This window comes from Mesocricetus auratus, unplaced genomic scaffold, assembly GCF_017639785.1.
Source record: "Mesocricetus auratus isolate SY011 unplaced genomic scaffold, BCM_Maur_2.0 Super-Scaffold_100029, whole genome shotgun sequence".
NCBI lineage: Eukaryota > Metazoa > Chordata > Mammalia > Rodentia > Cricetidae > Mesocricetus > Mesocricetus auratus.
Window position 1 is genome coordinate 10,931,597 of NW_024429210.1, and position 20,644 is coordinate 10,952,240.

General features: G+C 47.0%; 1 protein-coding gene and 1 long non-coding RNA gene across 5 annotated transcripts in view; one reads left to right on the plus strand and one right to left on the minus strand.

Moving 5' to 3' along the window:
* Positions 1-260: 260 nt before the first annotated feature.
* Positions 261-7,574, minus strand: Lgalsl (galectin like). Its single transcript, XM_040733184.1, has 5 exons — positions 7,454-7,574; positions 6,784-6,855; positions 6,555-6,643; positions 5,775-5,952; positions 261-3,262 (listed from the first exon to the last, which is right to left on the minus strand). Exons 1-5 carry the CDS (start codon positions 7,487-7,489, stop codon positions 3,119-3,121), a joined length of 519 nt encoding a protein of 172 aa, XP_040589118.1. The 5' UTR covers positions 7,490-7,574; the 3' UTR covers positions 261-3,118.
* Positions 7,575-7,628: 54 nt separating this feature from the next.
* The window catches only part of LOC121134644, a 35,594-nt gene continuing 22,578 nt past the window's right edge, over positions 7,629-20,644 (plus strand). Inside the window, exons 1-3 of one of the 4 annotated variants that reach the window (XR_005871748.1) lie at positions 7,672-7,852; positions 10,777-10,857; positions 13,111-13,254. This is a non-coding gene — a long non-coding RNA (uncharacterized LOC121134644). Of the gene's footprint in view, positions 7,853-10,371; positions 13,255-20,644 lie in introns of those variants that run through there. The other 3 variants (XR_005871747.1, XR_005871749.1, XR_005871746.1) reach the window with 3 other exon arrangements.

Sequence of the window (20,644 nt, forward strand, 5' to 3'; positions counted from 1 at the left end):
GCACTCATCCTCATAGAACTGTGCAAATAATAAAGTCAGTGAATGCAGAATGTTTTGTATTTTATTAAAACAGAACCCAGACATCCACAACATAAACTCCTCAGGCCGCCGAGACATTTTCCTTGCCTTTATCAACATGGGAAACACATGCACAGGTGGTCTTGTAGTATGTGAGAGAGAGGCCACTGTTAAGCACATGGCCTATGATAAGTACATTATATCTAGGGCCAAATGCAGCATGTAATAACCCAGACAATATCTTGTAGAAAATTCCTTTATTATAGTGCAAATAACTTTCAGCAGTGACATAATGTAACAACACATTTAACAACATTTTACACCACGCAGTAAATAAGAAAGTGTTTCTTTGAAAATATGTCATCCTAGGAACATTATCTTTACATTAATGCCAGAAAATGCCAAAGCTGTTTTCTCAAGGCAATAGGGCTCAATCCTTTTTTGGAAATTTTCTCTTAATGCACATGGATTTGCCATTTAGTGCATTAACAATTCTAAGAGTGATCTCTTAGGGGGGGTTTAGAGAAATTGTCAGGATTTGAAACCGGGCTTCAGAATTTAAAAAATTATTAATTTTAAGACAATTCTGGGACAACCCAGAAAGTAAAGTCACTTCAATTAACTTGATAGACACATTTACTCCAATTCTGCTGCAGATTGTCTAAAGCCTGTTGCTTATTTCCCCAGAGCCTGACTGTTATCCCTTGGGTTTAGTTATTGCAAAACTAGGACTCTGGGTGGATATAACTCCTTACATATGCAAATACTATCCCCATGAAGCTTCAAATTGCACTTTCCATCCTGAAGTTCCCACATTAGACTTCTCAGGCTGAGGAGAGTGAACTTGTCCTGTTTCCAGCTAGCCATTAGGACAATGGGTGTGTCCCCTATTTATTTAGACAGTCCAAAATGAAGCCATCACACCGTTTAGACAAATCCCACGAGACCAGTCAGAGGACCCCTCTGACCTGAATGGCAATGGTTTAACACTGTTTTCCATGCCAAGTTCGGGGGATCGGCTGCTGATGAGTTAGCTGACAGGCAGAAAGAGGTCACTTTTAATCTCTTACACTCCCACTCCCTGGAATTACACAAGTTTGGCCACTCAGAAGAGCCCTCTGGGGGGTGGGGTGGGGTGTTTACTACATATGAGTTGAATCCAAACTCTTACAAATGTATTTCACGGTGCTTTCTAAGATAAACACTCCTCAAAAGTGGCCTTTCAAACCAAGAGAAATTTATCACAGGCGTAAGAAATACCTGGAGCTCTGAAACAGCTCTCAGGGCTGACTATGGCTGAGAAGCCAGCAGGCGCATAAAGCTTTGGAAGACGCAGCTGGTCTCGGTGGACAAGTCTTTGTATAGAACACCATGGAACTGTGTTAAACAGTCTCAAAGTTGAGAAGGATCCAAATATAGCATCTATAAAAAATTCATTGTTTTAGTTTGCTTTATTTATCTTAGACTTTGGTTCTGAAACACTGTCTACATTCTTGACACATGAAGGTGACATGGCCACTTCAGTGCCTCTGCATGTTGTGTGAAAAAAAAAAAAACCTTAAAGGCAAAGCATGACAAGGGGATGCCCTAATAAGATACATACACTGTACAAACAAAACCTAAATTATATATAAACACACCCCCACCCAGCACTCCTTTCATCTTCTAATACCTGGCCAAAGCAATGCCAAGGGCCCTTCTCTCTAGAACCAATGTCGTGTGCAAAACACAGTCCTATGACTCCACCCCTATCCTTGCAGACATCAATAATCTGCGGCCCATCCTAGAGAGGGCTTCTGTTTGATCAGTTCTGCTAGTGTGGGGAAGCAGTTTCACTGGAACTGGCTGGACTCAATGACCTGAAATCCTGACACTTAATCTCTCAGATGACCTAACTGGATCCCACTTTATCCTACTTCCTGCAGACAACACAGGCAGAGGCAAAGGCAGAGGCAGCATCACCTACTCAGAAGCTCCAAAGGCATTGCTGAGGGATACTGGGGAGGGTCTCAGAAGAAAAATTATATAATGAGCTAACAGCCTAAGTTGATATAAATTATTTCCCAGTAAGTACTTTGGGGCAGTTTGCTTCTGCCTTACACTGTGTTCTGGAATCATTTCATAGTATACTATTAAAAACTGATATAATAGTTATTTTAAAAGTTGTCTATGCAATCACCTCTTATATGCTTTCCATTAATTTAATAACAACTTAATGAGCTATTATGTAAACCTAGAGTAGCAGTTCGCCTTAAGGAAGCCAATACTGTGCTAATTCACAGGAAGGAGAAAAAGCAATGCAAACAAAAGTTCACATTATCGACAAAAACTTGAGTTTTATCGAAATGTTGCAAAGTTTCCCCAAAAGCACTTATAGCAATTCATGTTAAGAAGCCAAAGTTGAGGGGAGTGGAGAATATGCTCAAATTCTTTAAGGTATAAACCCACTTTTTAATGCTTGGAATATATAATATTCCCCCTCAGACCTAAGTTCATAATTTGTAGACATTGCTCATTCTCTAATACATTAATACATACACTGAATATAAATAAATAACTGAGAAAGCCTAAAAATCTGAGTTAACATGATGCTGTGCTCAAAACAAAACAAAACAACCCCCAAGAAAACATTAAAAAACCAAACCTAGCACAATCTACATTCTATGTAAATACCCTGACTAAAATGTCGGTTGTGCTATACAATTCCACTTTAGTGCAGAAATGTTCAATTGATGTACCGTTGTTTTTTAAGTCTTTAGCACTTTTGTTTCTAAATATCATCTTGCTCTGAAATGATGATTAATTGTTACCAAATCACAAATCATCACAAATCCATTTTAGTTTAGTCTGAAGAAAATCCAGCATAAGTGTATTATTTTGGGGTGGGTATAATGGCTGGGTGTCTTTCTTGTGAGCTTTCTGCCTCTGGGCACACCACAGGTGAAGTTGCCGTTCTGGACTTAAACTGCACAGGAAGAGACAGCGGCGTTTGCCTTTTGTTTTTGTTTTCTTTTGAAGTCTGCAGATCTTGCTAGGACCCTTCTTTCAGACAGTCATGGAGTTGTGGCACCTGATCATACTATAAATAGAGTTTTAAACATTAGCCAAGCTTGGTGATCTGGAGGTCTCCATTGATCTTTATGGTGTCAATTGCAGATAACGTTTGAATACGATGGTAAAAATCAAAAAGTTGGTGTCCATCCACAAACACTCTGAAACGTGGATGCTCACAAAGAATCTCCACCTAGAAGAAAGAAAATAATCATTTAATGCACAGTTCTGGATGAGCCCTGATGGAGGGAGAAAAAAAACCCAACAACAAACCCACACTTCATTTTGGAGAAGAAAAGCAATACCCCCAGTGAATCTCAGACATCACAGGATGCAGAAAGCTAGTTAAAGTACAGACTGCTGGGTTCCACTCCTCCAACTCTCAATTCAGGAAGTCCAGGGCACAGTCAGAAAATCTACATCCTCACCAGTGCCAAGCAAGGGACAAGGCCGGAGCAGTGAACCCACTTTGAGAAGCACTGCCCCGTGTCAGTGAGAGCTTTCCAACAGGAGGACTATGGCAGTCCCTCCCACCCTCCCCGCAGGGTATAAAGGGCATCGGCCTGTTTCTCTGACACTTCATGATATCATGTCACTTGCTGAACAATTCCATCTCACCTACAGGGGAGCCTCTCCTGAGACAGGACTGGTAGTCATTATAGCATCTAATAATGGTCTAGACAAACATGGTAAACACTAAGACAGAGGGAGGGTTACACAGTAATTACCACTGGCCAAGCATGTGTAATTAACAAGGCTTTGTTAAGCCAGACTAACACTGATTCCACATGGTAAACCCTTTTCCATAATCCACCAAAGAGGTTTCTTTTCTCTCTCTTTTTTGACATGGGGGTTTCTCTGTGTAGCCCTGACTGTCCTGGAACTCACTCTGTAGACCAGCATGGCCTTGAACTCAGAGATCCACCTGCCTTCATCTCCATGCTGGGATTCAAGGTGTGAGCCACCACCACCCGGTCACCGGGAGTTTAATAACTGGCTGTGCTATGATGCTTTTAGAAAAGCATTGGTAATCACCATGCAGGAGACTCCTTATGTGGTATTAGTCACATTTAATTCACATTACTGTTTAAATTATATCATCAAGAAATTCCATTTCATTCCATTTTCTTGTTGGGAAACACTGTATTCCTCCTAGTGAGAAGGTCACAATCACTAAATTATGTGTGAAGATTCATCATCTGAGATAGATCAGTTGGTGAGGCACATTGCCTTGCACGCAAGAGACCCCTCCTTTAATTCTCTAGCCCTCCCCCCAGAATGTCAGGTTCCGAATGCACCTGTCATACCAGTGGTGGAGAGGCAGGGACAGAGGCATAGCTGGGTTCATAACCCAATCGATGAGATCCAGGCCATCGGAGAGACCCTGTCTCAAAGGAGGTGGATGATGGCGTTCCTAAGGACAATGCCTGAATTGCCCTCCAGCATGCATGCACACAGAGCTTACCATTTAAGAAACTGCATAGCAAGAGGAGCTTCCCATTCTAAAGGAGGAGCCGAGGTAAAAGGTAACTTCCTAGATTATGATTACAAGGGGGGCAATCTCATTCCTACCGCCAACGTAAAAAAACAAAAGTTACGGGTTTTTATTCTGCCATAGACCATAGGGAAACAAAAATAATCACGAGGCGCCGAGAAGTGCCACACGAAGAACGATATATGAAGGGCAGCTTTGTCTGTCCTGAATTCTGTGCAGCACGGAGCCTTCAGTCAAGGTGCCGTTGGGACTACAGCCAGGCCCCACAGGTCAGCAAGCCCTTTTTACATCACATCACATCACTGCCTATTCGGCACTGTCCCGCAGGGGAATGCCATGCTGCCGGATGAGACGGCAAGTTTGGGCTGCGTTTCCTGTCTGCTGGAGAGCAGGAGCAAATCTGCATTAGCCAAGCCCAAGGGAAGAACATTATCAGCCAGTTTGTGACCATGAAACAGACAGGGCTAATTAATCCACAGGGAAAAGTAAATACACATACGTGGACTCATTAGCAAAGGGAAGGAGAGAGAATGAAATAATAACGCTAAATTGTTTTAAACCCATAACTAATAAGGTTTTGAGCTACCCAAAGGCTGGGAAATTCTGAATACTTATTAATATTTAATAATGAACCAGACACTTGGGGGTGGGTTATCACTATGTGCCTAACACTATGTTGGGAATTACAGAGAAAATTATTTACCAAATACTTCCAGCTTGGCTTGATGGTAAAAGTCTATAATCCCAGCTGCTCTGTAAATTGAGCCAGGAGGATTACAAATTAAAGGCCAGCCTGGGCAATTCAGAGAGATCTTGTTTCAAAACAGAAATAAAAAAAGAGGGCTGGGGTTGTAGCTAAATTGTAGACCTTACCTAACGTGCACAAGGCCTTGGGTTCAGTCCCCAGTACTGCCCCCAAGTAAACAAATAAATAATTAATACCTCCATATTGGCTAAGTAGAATTGTGGTTACGTATTTAGCAATTAGGTATGCATAAGGCATCCATTAACAAAACACAGGGGCTGAACAGAATCAAGAGCCTCGGTGGTAAGCATTAACATCTATCAGCAAGCATATCTCTGTTTTTCATTCTTTTCTCATGGCATGGTGACAGGTTTCTTGGACAGGAAAGAATTCTTAAAGAGCTCTTGGCACACAGTAGGTGAGGAGTCGCAGCAGCCTTGCCAGCACTGCGCTCGAGGCACCTACCCTGAAAGGCTGGTCTGGGATGAACGGGAAGTAAGGGATGGCTGACTGTTCTTCACCCCTTTCTCCTGAGATACAGGAGTTTCTGAGGAGCTGCCTGTCCGTGAACACAGCTTTGAGTTCGATCGCCACATCGGCAGGAGGATCTTCCGAGTCACCGCAGGTCAAGCTGATGGCAAAGCTAAAAAGAAAACAGTGTCACTGAGCTGGAGTTAGATGCAACATTTTAACTTGACCCAGTTCCTCCTCCTCTGGGTTCACGGAGTTTAAACACAGAGAAGGTTACACTCAAACCAATGGATTTTGTTACCTAGAGCAGGCTCCGGAGAAGACTTTGGTGTAACTGAAAATAACTGCAACCGAAGACTTCCAATGTCCCAGGCCACCACCCAATGCCTCAATCCAAAAGTTGACAAGGGAAATAGCTTGTAAAGTTTGGTTCTTATTTATCCTAATAGCTTTTACAATGTTTCAAAACCATAAAAAAGAAAAAGGAGTCTTTTGGCCTCCTCAAGGGTCAAAGAGGAACTGTGGGCCTATTTTTGTCATCGCTGATATAAATAGCCATCTGGAGAGATGATGGCTAGGATTCATACACATTCTTTTCATGGGAACATGGTACTTTCTTGGTACTCCTAAGTAGCAACCCTGCCTACAAGAGGAGAAGGAGGAGGAGCAGGAGGAGGAGGAGGAGGGAGAGGAGGAGGAGGAGGAGGGAGAGGAGGAGGAGGAGGAGGAAGAGCAGGAGGCCACAGCTCAGCAGCTGCAGGGCTCTGCCCTTACCTTTCTGGGTTGAGGTCTACGATGCCCATCACTAATACCTTCTTGCCTGGCCGCATGCCACCTTTAATGTGCCCACAAAAAGGAACTATCTGCAAAGGAGGAGGGCAATAACAGGAAGTTTACAGGCTGTCAGAGACTAGCCAAACCCTCGCCCCCCCCCCCAGGACCTGACCCATCAGAAAGCTAGGAAAACGCATCAGAAAGGAAGGCGCCGAGCACATTGATTTACCAGTCGTGGGAAGTACACGTCGGCTTGAACCGGAGAACCCAGGGAGTTGTTTAAGTGCCCATCATCAAGTTTCTAAAAATAGAAGCACACAGATTGGCTTTCCGCTGACCCTCGCTTGTTATAGGGGGAGTGAGCGGGAGGGCGAGGAACCCACACGAGCCTGTGGGAATCCAGCAGCCCTCCACAGACACACAGGCAGAGTCTGCCCGGGACGCCTCTTTGCAGCTCCTTAAATAACCGCGAAACAAAAACCCGGGCCTTTCCCCTTGTGTCTAATCCCCTGATGATCCCCCCAGACTCGCGGGCCGGATCAGACTCAAGGTCGCGCGCGCACAGCCGGCGTGGGTGGGCTGCGGGCCCCTCTCCGAGCACCGGTGCTCCCGGAACCCCCGTCCCCAGGCCCGTCCGCGGGGACCTCCCCGGCCGCGGGGGCCCGCGCCCCGCACCCCGCACCAGCCCACGTGCACGCACACGCGCCCGGGCGCGCACCTGGCCGGCGCCCGGAGCTCCCACCCCGCGGCCCCCGGGCGCCCCGCGCTCCGCCCCGGCGGCGGCGGCTGACAGGTAGCGCGCTTCCCGCGGCGCCGCCGCCGCCGCCGGTGCCGTCGCCCTCGCCCCGGCCGGGCCCGCCGAGTCTCCCTCCCCGCCGGCGGCGGCCGCGGGCACTCACCATCGCGGCGTCGCTGTCGGCCACCGACCCCGCCATGTTCCTGCAGCGAGCCAGCGGCGGCGGCGGCGGGCGCGGGTCCGAGCCGGGCGCGCGCTCTCACGCGGGGGCGCGCGCGCGCACACGGCTGCGGGCCCCTGAGGGGAGGGGGAGGGGAAGGGGGAGGGGAAGCGGGCGGCGCGGAGGTCGCGGCGGCGGCGGCCGAGAGAGGACGGTGGCGAGGGCCGCGGTGCGTCGGTCCGGGGTGGCATTTAAAGGCGGCAGGGCCCGGCTCCGGGACCGGGGCACCGGGAACAGGGCGGGGACGCGGCCCGGGCGCCGCGGCTCGCTCAGCGTGCCCTGCCCCGCGGCCATTGGACCGCGGCTGGAGGCCGGGGAGGGAGGTGGCTGCTTGGCGAGAAGGTGGGTGGGGCTGGGAGGGGGGGCGGGGAGGGCCCAGGTGGGCCAGGTGACAGGTGCTGGGGACACCCCTGACCCCTCCTGGCCCGGAGCCCAGCCACTCACCTCCTCCTCCCGCATCCTGGGGGCCGGAGGGAGGGTGGGGAGAGAGGTCCTGGAAGATGGGGACTCCAGAGTGGGAAACCCCAGCGTGGCTTCTCTCAAAGAATTCCAACCGGGCGGGAGGAATGGTTGGCTTCTCTGTCGCGAGGAGAGAGAATGGAAGGTCCCAGGCTTGCAGAGACAGTGGACCCCACAGAAAGCAGCAGCCGGGACTGCAGGGAGGGAGTTCACAGAATCCGGACCAGGGCTTTCTTCCCCAGCGAAGCGCAGGCCCGTGTCGGGGTCCTAGAAGCTTCCTAAGGCAGGTGCCTGGCCAGATCTCAGATTAAGCTGGACACGGTCTCCGCTATTTTACTTCAGTTGTTTAGTTTGGGGCAATCAGTTCCTCACCCAGAATCTCCCGACATTCTTTGTGGAATACTTCCCAGGGAATCCACTTCTCTTTCATTGTAAGGCTCGGACTCTTTTATGGTATCCCACGCTAGTATTATTATATAACTTCTCAGATAAGGCTGCATCAACACGCCCTCTATTAGGTGACATCCTCGGCTTACCCTGTGCACTGTGTGGATCGCCACACCAACAAGCAAGGGCCTTGAGTGAGTTGCTACTGTCCGGAAGGGGTCGTCTGTGGGGCCTGGCATCTCTGAGACTTTTCTTTTGTATTTGGGCTTTACCTTTCCATACCAGCACTAACCATGGTAATCTCTGTGGTGTGGGGAGAATTACCTGAGCATGCCAAGAGCCTTTGTGGGAGCGATTCTCAGAATCACAGGCTGAAGTGTCCTGCTTTGCTCTTGTTTACTAGTCTGAACTAAAAACAAAACACCACACACACCTATTATTCTAAGACATTAGACAATTTTATAGGAAACTTGGTATTTTGAAGTCATGCTTTGATTATCTGAATTTCTCAGTCTAGGGAAAAGCACTGAAGAAATTATTTGCTATTAACTAAGAGTGGTGTAATATGTTGTCGGGATTATAAAGGGCTGGTGCCTGGGTTCAGATGTTGCCTGATAGTAGCATGCTTTCATGTCCTCACCAGAGATGATGATGGTAACTATGGTGATGCCTATCATCAATTACTGGGCAGATTAGTAAACTGGTTCACACACCTTCCCAAGAAGCGCACCCAGCACGCTCTTTAAAGCAAGTCTTGAGAGCCTGTTGCTGACCAGGAACTGAGGATCACACTGTTGAGAAGCTTCCCTAGGTCTCAGGAGCTTCTGCCTCTGAGGCTGTGTGAAGGGTTGGGCGCGGTGCTGCTGAAGGAATGAAAGCGCTCACGTAGAACTCGGGATACGCGGCTTCTCAGCTGAAGAACAACCCTTAGGTTTGTTTGTGAGTGCAGTTTAGGATATTGGGTTGCTGAAGATGCGTTTCTTACGTCTTGAGGGTATAAAGAATTAGCAAGGTGCAGAACTGCCTGGCATGTGTCAACATGGCAAATTGTCTTTTACTAAAAAACCAAAAAGCTTAATTCTCAGCTAGTGTAAATGGTTAATTGTACATAAGAGAGAGCCTAAAAGATTATCTTTGTAACTAAAAACCAAGGGTTGAACAACTTCCTACACAGAAAAGCTACTAATGAATTATTGAACTAAAGCATCCAAATTTTCCTCAGAGTTCCTAGAGTGAAGGATGGCAAACATTTCGCTATGCTTTGGTTACAGGCATTTATATCAAAAAAAAAAAAGATTAACCAAGACTGTGACTTGATTATGAAATGCAACCCGAACTCATGATAAGCAACAGCTCTGCTAGGAACTTCTTTTTAGAAGTTCTAAGGAACGAAAAGTCGAAAGCAGCGCAGTCAGATGTGATCGGTCTCAAAAAGTATGTAAGCAAGACTGAAGATGGACTTCTCAGATTAAAAGCAGGAGCCTGCTTTCTTTGTCTCGTTTGATTCTGTATACTCGCAATCTGCGCTTGCAGATGTCTAATGGTATGGGAGAGTAAAGACTGGCTGTAGTCCGGCCGTCACCTTATCAGTATTGCTGTAAGAAGTGGGACTCAAGAACGGAGATTTTCAACATTCCACCAAGTGTCCCCAACAGGATGGCCAGCCCATCAGAGCCCTGTGGTGTAGCTACAAGCTCAGGATGTCCCCGTTTGCATTCTGTTCAATAGTGCCAGGTTAATTTTGTTATAAAATTGATAAGCTTATGGTGCCTGAATATTTATTAACACTGAAGCCTCTCAAGTTTGTTGTTCCATGACATGATTCCCTCAGACTGGGCTGGGAAGGGAGACCATAGCCCACTCTGAGGAACAGGCCCTGCACAGTGCTGCAAGTCCATTCAGACATTTAGCTCTTTTTTGAGACAGGGTTTCTCTGTGGCTTTGGAGCCTGTTCTGGAACTCGCTCTTGTAGACTAGGCTGGCCTTAAACTCACAGAGATCCACCTGCCGCTGCCTTCTGAGTGCTGGGATTAAAGGCGTGTGCCACCACCGCCTGGCAAGATATTTAGTTCTTAATAATTGTTTTTGTCAATCCAGTCCCTGCTCTTATGAGCAATATTCACACAAAGCAACAAAATACCCAGGCTCAGCACTCTTTGATTTGCCTACTTAGGTAGGAGGGCACATTTATCAAGCAACTTTTCTGTATTTCAAAACATGATTACAGTTTTTAATTATTTTAGGAAGTATAGCCTGGTTATCAAATAGTTCTTTCACACACACACACAGAATTTTCTCATACCCAAACAATTAAGAGACAGCTGTAAAACTTGGCAGTCAACACTGGTTCTGAACATTTCATTAACTTCTGTTATTTATGGGGAAGCTAGACCCAGCCTCCTGCGTGTGTTTAATTACAGAGCACAGAAGGACTGACCTCAGAAAGCCTCCCCGTAAGAAGACAGTCCAGACCCACTCCCTGGAAGAGTGCTGGGCCTCAGGTACCACCGTCCCATGTCCCCTGCCCCCTTCAGGAGCGCTGGCTTCTGTGAAAGGCAACAAATCCTGGCAGAGGAGAGGCGTACCAGCTTCCTGCCCTCAGAGCTGGCTTTGTGAGTGGAGGGTGTTCTGAGACTCCTTGCAGCCAGACTGGTATCTGTTCTGAGACTCAGTGCCACGCACCGGGCCTTCTCTCCAGCTTACCTTCTGGTATTTCTAAGAAACCAGTGCCTTTTCTGATGGCAGTGTGGCAGGTGTGTGCAGCTGGACCCCAAGCCTGATGACACCCTCCTCATTGTTGCTGGACACTTCTGTTCACAGTTGATGGCTTATAGTCATCCCTTTCCTGGTTTCTGTGATTGTGTTTTCTTGTTTGGTGGTATAAAGGGCCTTTTCATTTTGTAGTTTGTGGGAGCTTGCCTGGCTTGGGTGGGTGGAAGAGACACTCTGTCCCTGACCCACAGAAGGGAAGTTAGGAAGCCTCTGCCTGACCCCCAGGAGGGGCAGAGGAAAACATCTAGGTGACACAGATTGCCAGTCTTCTTCAAAGCAGGGGACGGCTTCTACAAGGCACATGGAAGTTTAAACTGGATGTTGACATTTGAGTGTTCATGTGCTTTACATACTAACAGTTCACTGAGCTAGGCTCTGCCTTGGTTGCTATTTTGTTAATGTTTGACTTTCATAAAAAAAGGTCAGGCATGGTGGCACAGGTCTTTCATCCCAGCACTAAGGAGGCAGAGACAGACAGATCTCTGAGTTCAAAGACCAGTCTGGTTGGTCTGTGTAGTGAGTTCCCCAGGCAAGCCAGAGCTACATATTGGGACCACTCCCTGCCCCCAGCAAAGAAACAGCAACACAAAACCCTTAGAGACAAAAGTAAAAACCATGCAGATCTTCACTGAAAGTGTTTAGTTCTGTGTGTTAAGGGTACCACTGTTACCATAATGTTAGGGCTAAGAGCACACATCCCAAAATATGATTAACTGTTCCACCCACAGCGCACCGCTTTGGCGTGTTTTTAGCTGGTTATCCTGAGAATCTGCAGGAATTTTCATCTGAAAGGGAAAGAAAACTGTATTAATACCTGTGTCAGGCAGAGGAATGTCGTGAATGATTTTACACCTGGAGAGGCCACAGAACCAGGCAACCCTACTCACCGCATTTCCTGCCTCCTTCCCCATCACATGCTGTTACCCCTCCCCCAAACCCCTGCTCTCCACAGCTCAGGGTGCTGTATGGGCTTCTGGTATCCACTGTCTCGGTGGTCCTCCTAGTTCTCTGAGACTCTCGTGACTGTGCACGATTAAGCTCCTCTTCACCTGTCTTACGTCAGTTTAGTTCACAGGCAAGAGCTAGGGAGGCAGAGGAAAGCCGTCTTCTGTCCCTACATTCACACACTAGGTTCCGCTTCCGCACCCTGTTGCTTCCATGTGGGAATAGTCACAGTGAGTCTTCCAGCATCTCTGCCAACATGCTGTCTGTAAAAAAAAATGAATTCAGGGCCCAGTTCCAACGTCCCTAATCAGGTAGCCCACTCCCATCGAAGTCCAGCCTGCATTGACTAAACTTGCTACACGCTGTTCATTCTCAGTGCTGGTGGCTCTGCTTGCTCCTGATCCTGAGAACTAGTTGGGACTCTATATCTTAAGGAGGCTTTGGGCTGGGTACCACTTTTCAAGACTGCCTAGAGTAGAAATGGGATGGAGTAAAGGTAGGGGCTATCTTCATCTTTTCTTAAAAGCTTCCTCCCTATTATTACCAAGAGTAAGTAACATTAACTTCACGGGAGGGGGGAACAAAGAGAAGTCACTGTATGTGTCTTGTTTTGAGAAGGGCTCTTACTATGTAGTTCAGGCTGGCCCCAAATTATCATCCCTTCTGCGTCAGCTTCCCATGTGTGAGGATTAAAGATGTGTATGGCCACTCTTGGCTGAATCCCAGAGGTTTTCTGGCAGGGAAACTCCATCATGAGGAGGACAGCTCCCCTTCTTCCTTTGTGTGCTTGTTAGAGGAGCAAGCTTCACTCACGCTCTCCACTCCCCGCTCTCTCACCTTTCTCAGTGAGTAGGCATCTTCTGGACACCATTCTGGAATCTTCTCACTCTCAGTTCTTCCCAGAAAGTCCTGTCCACCCCAGCACAGTGCTTAATAATGTAGTATGGTGGACCTCCCATGAAGGTCCACTTCTCCCCTGGACCAGCTGGCCCATTTCAGCCCTGGCCCTCTGGCCACTTGCCTGTTTCTTCCTCTAGGTCTGGGCTGCCTTTCCTGAGCAGCTGCTGCCTTCACCCCTGGCTTCAGCAGCGAGATCTGGCAGGCAGTTCTCACCTAGTCTGCAAGCAAGAACTGTCACACATTCTGTTTGTATAAACTGCTTCTTTGGGATACAGAAATGGGTGAGTTCTGGTGCCTCAAGAGGCCACATGCTCAATCTTTTCTCTTTGGGTCATGATGCTGTAGATTGCACGGGCAAGAAAACATGTGCCAGCCCCCTCGCCACCAGCATCCTACAGCTAGTAATTATTCTAGAGGAGTGACAGCTGAGGGGTGACCCTGGCTGGTTTATAAGATTAGCTAACACTACAAATGATTCACAGTAAACGGAAGTAAGAAGGGACCAGCCTGTGGGAAGGCAGGTGGGCTGTGTTCCTAAGTAGTGTTTTCTCAGGTCTAGTGTGCATTATAATCTGTAGTATTGCTCATCCCCAGTATTCTAGTAAAAGCGCTATAGGACCACTAAAAGCCCACAGTCATTATGACACTGGAGCATCACCCGGGAATCGGAAGTATATTGTAATTTGGTTTCCTTCATCACTGAAGAGCTTGCTCTTAGCATGACCTTGTGAAAGTAGAAGCTGTGTATTGTCAACTCTGTTAAAGTCACGTGGGGGTTCTCGATACTCAGAACAAAATTGGAATTCCTCTTCAGATTTGGTTTGCCCTTCCAACTTTCCTCAGGCGCCAAGCTCCCCCCTGCTGAGCACTGTCCAGCTGAAAATGGCCTCTCTGGTATTCCTTCCAGGCATTGCCTCTCCAGGGGCTTGACACTTGCCCTCCTCTCCGCCTAGAATGTGCTGCCCCAGGCCTTTTTTCTGGACTTTCATCTTGAAATTTTTCCAATTAAACGTCATCTTTCCTGAGGGACTTTCCCTGACGGAGCCCCCGTCCAGCTCTTCATCTCCTCGGTGTTCAGTGGTCTTACTTATTGGCACCTCAGGGGGGTAAGGAGCTGGCAGGCGGGACGGCTGTGTTGTTGAAATGAATTAGCAAACAAGTGAATGGCTGGACAACGCACGACCAGAGACCCCAGCCCCAGAGTGTGAGACCTGCAGCCCCAGTGCTACAGCCCACACATCCACACCTCGTCCGCAGTCCAGGACTGTTGTTCTCTGTGGGTTGACTCTGCACCGAAGGGTTTTCCCATCCCGAGAAGGCTAATTCTAGATAGCCAAAGTGTCTTTTAACCTAAGCCCATGTTAGGCAGTAGTCAAAATTACAAAAATACTAAACTTTTAACTTATGCCAGAACATACTCCAGAGAGCAGTGAAAAAATTGAATTTGTGTGATCAAAAAAATAGAGAAGATAATGGGGGAAAGTCCCAAATCATGAGCCTAGCAACACATAGCAACAGCCGTATTGGTCGGCAGTATCAGTATGTCATCCTCATGACTGCCTTGGCCTCAGCTGACAGCAAACGTGAGCATCTGCAGAGGCGGAGCGGTGAGGGCCCCGCCTTTTCAGGTGGCTTCTTCTTTTCTGCTGAACAAGAGCACTTGTGTAGTCAGGTGCCTGTTGGGCCAGGTTCGTCTCCAGATGTGCAACAAACGGTGCCACAGGCTGGCTCCTCTGGACGCAGCAGTTGAAGCAGCCTTTGGATGTGGGGTGCTTCCTAGGGATTAACACCTTTGAGGAGAAAGCAGAGTCAGGAGCAGTGAGTCTGCAACAGGCTCGGCGGCAGCAGCCAACCAGGAGCTGGAGGCAAAGGCTGCCTATCAGGGGCCTGCCTGAGCCAAAATGGCCCACTGTTTACACCCCTGGCTCCTAAAGCCCCTTTCCGAATCTGGGACCACCCGGCGATGTGGAGAGCGGGGGGGGGTGTGTGTGTGTGTGTGTGTGCCAACCATCTTCCTGGCAGTTGGGCAGCAAGCCTTCCCAAGAGTAGAATTGGGTAGTGAACCCCTTCTCAAGAAGAAACTATGATCCTCACACAGTTCTACAAGCCGGGCCCTTTATTCCCATTTTACTGACAAGAAAACTGAGATACGGACGCCTGGCTGCATGTGCACATTTGCTTGGGCTGGTCCATTTACCAAGAACGACATCAGAAGGTGATGATTTGGGGTTACCTACTAATTTCAAATACTAAATTGTGCCTGTAAAAAGTCTAAGAGCCAGGAGTAGGCTTTGGGGGCGGTGACTGGGCTTGTGCTGGGTTCTTGTCTTGCAAAGCTTCCCCTCTGGAATTCAGAGCGATGATGAATAGAAGGAAGAAAGGCTATGGGTGAGACTGAGGGAGCCTGGGCTTTGTGAGGTGGGGAGGAGCTGGGCAAAGGAGTCTGAGAGAAAGCAGCTCCGGAGGGAGAGGGGAGGAGGCCAGGAGGGTTCGGCAGGTGCACTGGGAGTCCTGGGCACCTTTAGACTTGTGTGGTGCCCATTGTAATCCGAGAATTTGGGAGGCTGAAGCCTGAGTCAGCCTGGGCCATAGTGAAATTCTGTCTTAAAATGAGAGAGAAGTGGGCTGGAGAGATGGCGCAGTGGTTAAGAGCACTGATTTTCCGTAGGATCCTGGTTTGATTCCCAGCACCCACTTGACAGCTGGAAGCTCGCAACTGTCTGAGTCCAGTTCCAGGGGATCTGACGTCCTCTCCTGGCCTCTGCAGGCACTGCAGACACAGGCTGCAATACGGGCAGAACACCCATGCACATAAAATTAACTAATTTAAAAAGACAAAAAAGGAGAGAGAAGCAGAGGAGGAGAAAAAGGAGGTGGTGAAGACGGTGGGAAGAGGAGGAGGTGGGAGGAGGAGGAGGAGGAGGAGGAGGAGGAGGAGGAGGAGGAAACAGTAACCATTGGGAAGGATCCTGAGGGCTGGATTTCAGAAGAAAGATGGTATATAAGCGTCTCCTCATAATGGAGATGGGTGAATCTAGATTGACGAGAGAGAAATCCAATCTAAAGAACATGTTTTCTGAACTATAAATCAACATTTCTTATACTGTGGGATTAGACTTCTTACTCTAAACACTGGGCTTCGGTAAAGAGACATCCATAGTGCTACTGGATGATGCAGAACACACATTTTCCTGTAATTTACAGTTTATTTTTGTCTAGAAGAAGTCATGTAATACAAGTTGTTATCCTTAAGAATTTTAGCTCCAGTGGGATTAGCTGGTTTCACATTCTTTTTCAGGAGTTTCATGAAACCCCCCTCTGAGTCCAATGGAGAAATTCTGTTTTAATCTCTTGATATTTTTCATTTGTGTATAACACATGGCCTCGAAGGCTAGAACAAAATCTTGGTAGTGAGACTGCTTTGCAAGAATAGTGAGCAGGGATGAACTTTAGTAACATGATGTGCGAGCAGGCCAAATGTGTCCTCTCAGCCAGGGGATTAACGGATTCTACTCTGGCATCTGAACGAAGATTACTCTCCTCACTGTCACCATTGTGTCACCATTGCTGACCCTTGTGTTAACAAATTTAACCCCGTAACACCCTCTCGCATTCCCGCATCGCCATGCTAACACGATTTATTCATCTGCTCATTTTCATGACACACAAACCGTCTTGCTCGCAGCACAGTGCTGCCCTGTATAGTTACAAAGTAAGTCAAGCACAGTGGTGCTGGAAAGCAACGTTCGACAGTCCAGGAGTACATGAAGCCAAGGCGGGTCCTGTTAGAGTGAAACTCAAGCTCATTGTTACGGAAAGGTGGCGGGGAACGTGAAGAGGCACAGTAGATAGTGAGTTAGAGTAAATACCAGGCTGGTTGTTACAGGCATCTGGGGGAGAACACAAAGAGGCACATTCTGCTAGGGAGTTCCGAGTCGCATCTGCCTGAGAAGCGGCGTGGTTTCAGGTTTGCCTTTTTCTTAGATGACAGTGTGTGTTTAGGATGAGACTGTCCTAGTTTGGTTTCTGTTGCCGCAATAAGCACCATGACCAAAAGCAACTTAGCTGCGGTTTATTTGGCTTGCTGATTATAGTCTATCGCCACGGGAAGCCAAGGCAGGAACTCTAAAAAGGAAGCCAGAAGCGGGGACTAAAGCGGAGACCATGGAGCTTGCAGAGGGTTGTGAGCTGCCACGTGGTGGTAGGAACTAAATCAGGGTCCTCTGGGAGAGCAGCAAGTGCTCCTAACTGCTGAGCCATTTCTCCAGCCCTGCTCATATAAACATACACTTACATTTATATCTGTATGTGTATATATATATATATATATATGTATAGTACATGTATTTTTTGCTGTTGATAATGTGCAATTTATCTCCTTTATTTTAATCTTTCTGGATGGTGAATTGGCAAAAAACACCACTACCAACCACACATATACAATAGTCCTAGTTTTGTGTGTTTCTGAGTGGGTGTTTAAGAACAATTCTGAATTATGACTTATGAATTAGATAATAAGGTATTAAAAAGTAAAGTTTAACTTGCTGCTCTATGATGCTAGTTTGTAAGAGCACATGAACTTATAGATCAACTATAAAATGTAAAAAGTAGTAAATACTCTTTATTCTATATCAGACATAAACCATGCTAAAATGCCTTTCAGTTGTAAAAGGCAGAATTTTTTGATACAGGGAATTCTAATTAAACTGGCATCACCAAGAACAGTGTAGACCAGTGGTTCTCAACCTTCCTAATGATGCAGTCCTTTAATATAGTTCTTCACGTTGTGGTGACCCCAAAAATGAAATTATTTCATTGCTACTTCATAACTATAACTTTGCTACAGTTATGAATTGTATGTAAGTATCTGATATGCAGGATATCTGATATGTGAAAGGATCGGTATCTAAAGGGTTGTGACCATTGGTTGAGAACTACTGGTGTAGACAGGGTTTTTTTTTATCTCTAACCATTGCTTATAAAGGACCAATGAACACGAAATGAAGCACAGGTCAGTCTTCTGCTTGGCTCTGCAACGGTGAGAGGATTTCCCCAGTATTTAAACACACACACACATACACACACACACACACACACACACACACACACACACACACACACGTCCAGTTCTACATATCTGACTGCAAAACCTTTCCGTGGGTTTTGAGCTGGCATCTCCTATTTTTGTGGAAAGTTGCACATTACCAAGTAAGTCCAGCCCTATTCTGAGACAGGAAGAGTAGTGCTGATGCTTACGGAATTGGAGTTGCTATCTTATAAAAAGATTGCCTCCACATTACTACACAGCAAGTTTACTTAAATCAGCACTGTGCAGCAGAAACAGTCCGTTAGCGCTTCAGTGACTGAACTTTGGTGTATGAATTATATTATGGTACACATTAAAAGCCATGAGACATCTGTTTTGTGGTAAGGCTGTTACTCATTAGTAGGCTTTTAAAGCTAAACCACCAGGTCTGCCCTTTTTCCTTCTTCATCCTGGAGAAGATCATTTTTGTTCCAGGGATGTTCTCCTGGGGTTCTCCACCAGGTACCCTCTCCCCAGGTGATGCCTTTACTCGTGTTGTCATTGTGTAAGAGAATCTGGCAGCCTGACCCGTCCTCTGCCCAGGCCATGGAGATTTGGTCCAGTGTTACGCTTGTCTCCCTGCTCCATAGTATGGCACTGGGCACACTTCTGAATGAAAGTCTCCTTGCTCTCTCAACATCACTCATATTTGATTCGCTCCTCTCTGGCTGTGGTGGTCAGAATGGGAACCGCCTTCATAGGCCACAGGTTTGAAATCTCGGTCCCCAGTGGGTGGAGCTGTTTGGGGAAGGGTGTGGTCTTGTTGGAAGGGGATGTGTCCCTGGGGGTGGGCTTGAGGTTTCTGAAGACTCTCCTGGGATTCCCAGTGCTGTGCTTCAGCCTTGCGGTTGTGATCAAGATGTGAGCTCTCAGTGGTTCTTCCATTCTGCCACACGGGCTCTAACTCTCTGGAACCCTAAGCAAAATTAAATGCTTTCTTTTATAAGTTGTCTTGGTCATGGTGTTTTTATCGCAGCAACAGAAAAGTAACTAAGACAGAGGCCAGTGACTCAAATATTATGACTTGAAGCCAAATGCCCCACTTTCTCCTGATCATCTATTTTAAAGAGATGCATTTATTATTTTTATTTGTGTATACATGTGCGCCTCTGTGCATTTATGCATACCATGTGTGTGCAGGTGCCCTCAGAAGACAGACAGTTATGAGATGTTTGACGTGAGTGGTGGGAACTGAACCTGGGGTCTTCTACTAGATCAGTAAGTACTCTTAACCATCTCTCTAGAGTTGGATTCAATATTAAAAAGCATCTATTTTTGTAGAATGCTCTCTCTCTCACACACACACTCACACAATGCCCGCTTCTGGGGAGAGAGAGAGAGAGAACATGGCCGTGTGAAAAATCAAATATTTAGATTATTTAGTGAAGTTGTTGGATCACAAGGTATACACATCTAATGGTTTTATAGATATGACTAATTTCTCTGCAGCATGGCTATACCAACTATATATTTTCCTATTCTCATGTGTGGTGCGTTTCCACTCACCTAAAATGACTTTAGGACAAATTCATTTTCCCCTTCCGAAAATGGACAAAAATGCAGGGCCAGGTGACCAAAATTCAGCATATTTCTTAAATGCCCAGCATACAGCTTAAATGCCCAGCATACATCTCAACTCTTGTTTGATAGGTAATATCATTCTATGCATTCTTCCCTATGGGTCAGGTCACACATGTTCTTCAGTTTGGTGTTCTAGAATTAACTGTACAACTCTTAGGAGATGACAGTCAGTCTACACAAAGACAGCAAGGTCAAAGAGCTGGAATGAAAAGTAAGTGGGCCATAAAACCAAGAGGCACTCAAGATTTAACAAGATTAGCAGGTGCTGTTGAAAAGAGCTCCCTGACCTGAGTCACAGGGAAGGGGACGCCAGCCTGAGGCTCAATTCTCTCGGGTTTGCTGGGGCTCCACACAGCTGGGAAGCTGCCGAAAGGGCCGGCCCAGCACGGTGATGACGCTCAGCTTCGACCGACAACCATCCGGTGGTATCGTTAATGATTATCTCCACTGGACCTTTGCCTAGCAATGAGTTGCGCTTTTGCATTGGTGCTACAATTAGTTGTTAATGTTTGTTTTGTCTGCCGTATGGGGGGTAGTTTCTGTCTGGGTCATGTCCAGGAGTGGAAGCTCAAGCCTTTCAGTTAGGACACAGGCAACAGTGACCTCTTTTGCAGCAGTTTCTACCGCCAAGACCACAGCTCCGGTGATGACACTGTCAACAGCAAGTGGAAGGAAGGACACAGCCCTCCCTTCTCCCTGTCAGGCTAAGTCTGTGGATGAGTGGAGCTCACTGAATTATAGACGAAGCTCATCACTCAGTGCCGACCAACCTTTCTGTCCCTGGGCCAAAGCAGTTTCTCTAGCTCAGTCATGTAAGCCCTTATGACAAGTACCATTTTTAGAACATCCTGTGCTTTATAATATATATGCTGAAACTTGACTTTCAATGCTTAATAACGAGGTGATCCCAGGAATTCTGGGTAACCCCGGGGCCAGCAATTTGCTAAATGTTATATGGACAGGAAACTTCTAGAGACAGGCTGCACACGCATGTGCCTTGTAAC

Coding starts and splice junctions, on each gene's coding strand:
- Lgalsl (XM_040733184.1), bottom strand. CDS start 7,489: ATGGCGGGGTCGGTGGCCGACAGCGACGCCGCGATG. Junction 6,856..7,453: donor CCGACAGCGACGCCGCGATG/GTGAGTGCCCGC, acceptor TTCTATTTTTAG/AAACTTGATGATGGGCACTT. Junction 6,644..6,783: donor ACGTGTACTTCCCACGACTG/GTAAATCAATGT, acceptor CCTCCTTTGCAG/ATAGTTCCTTTTTGTGGGCA.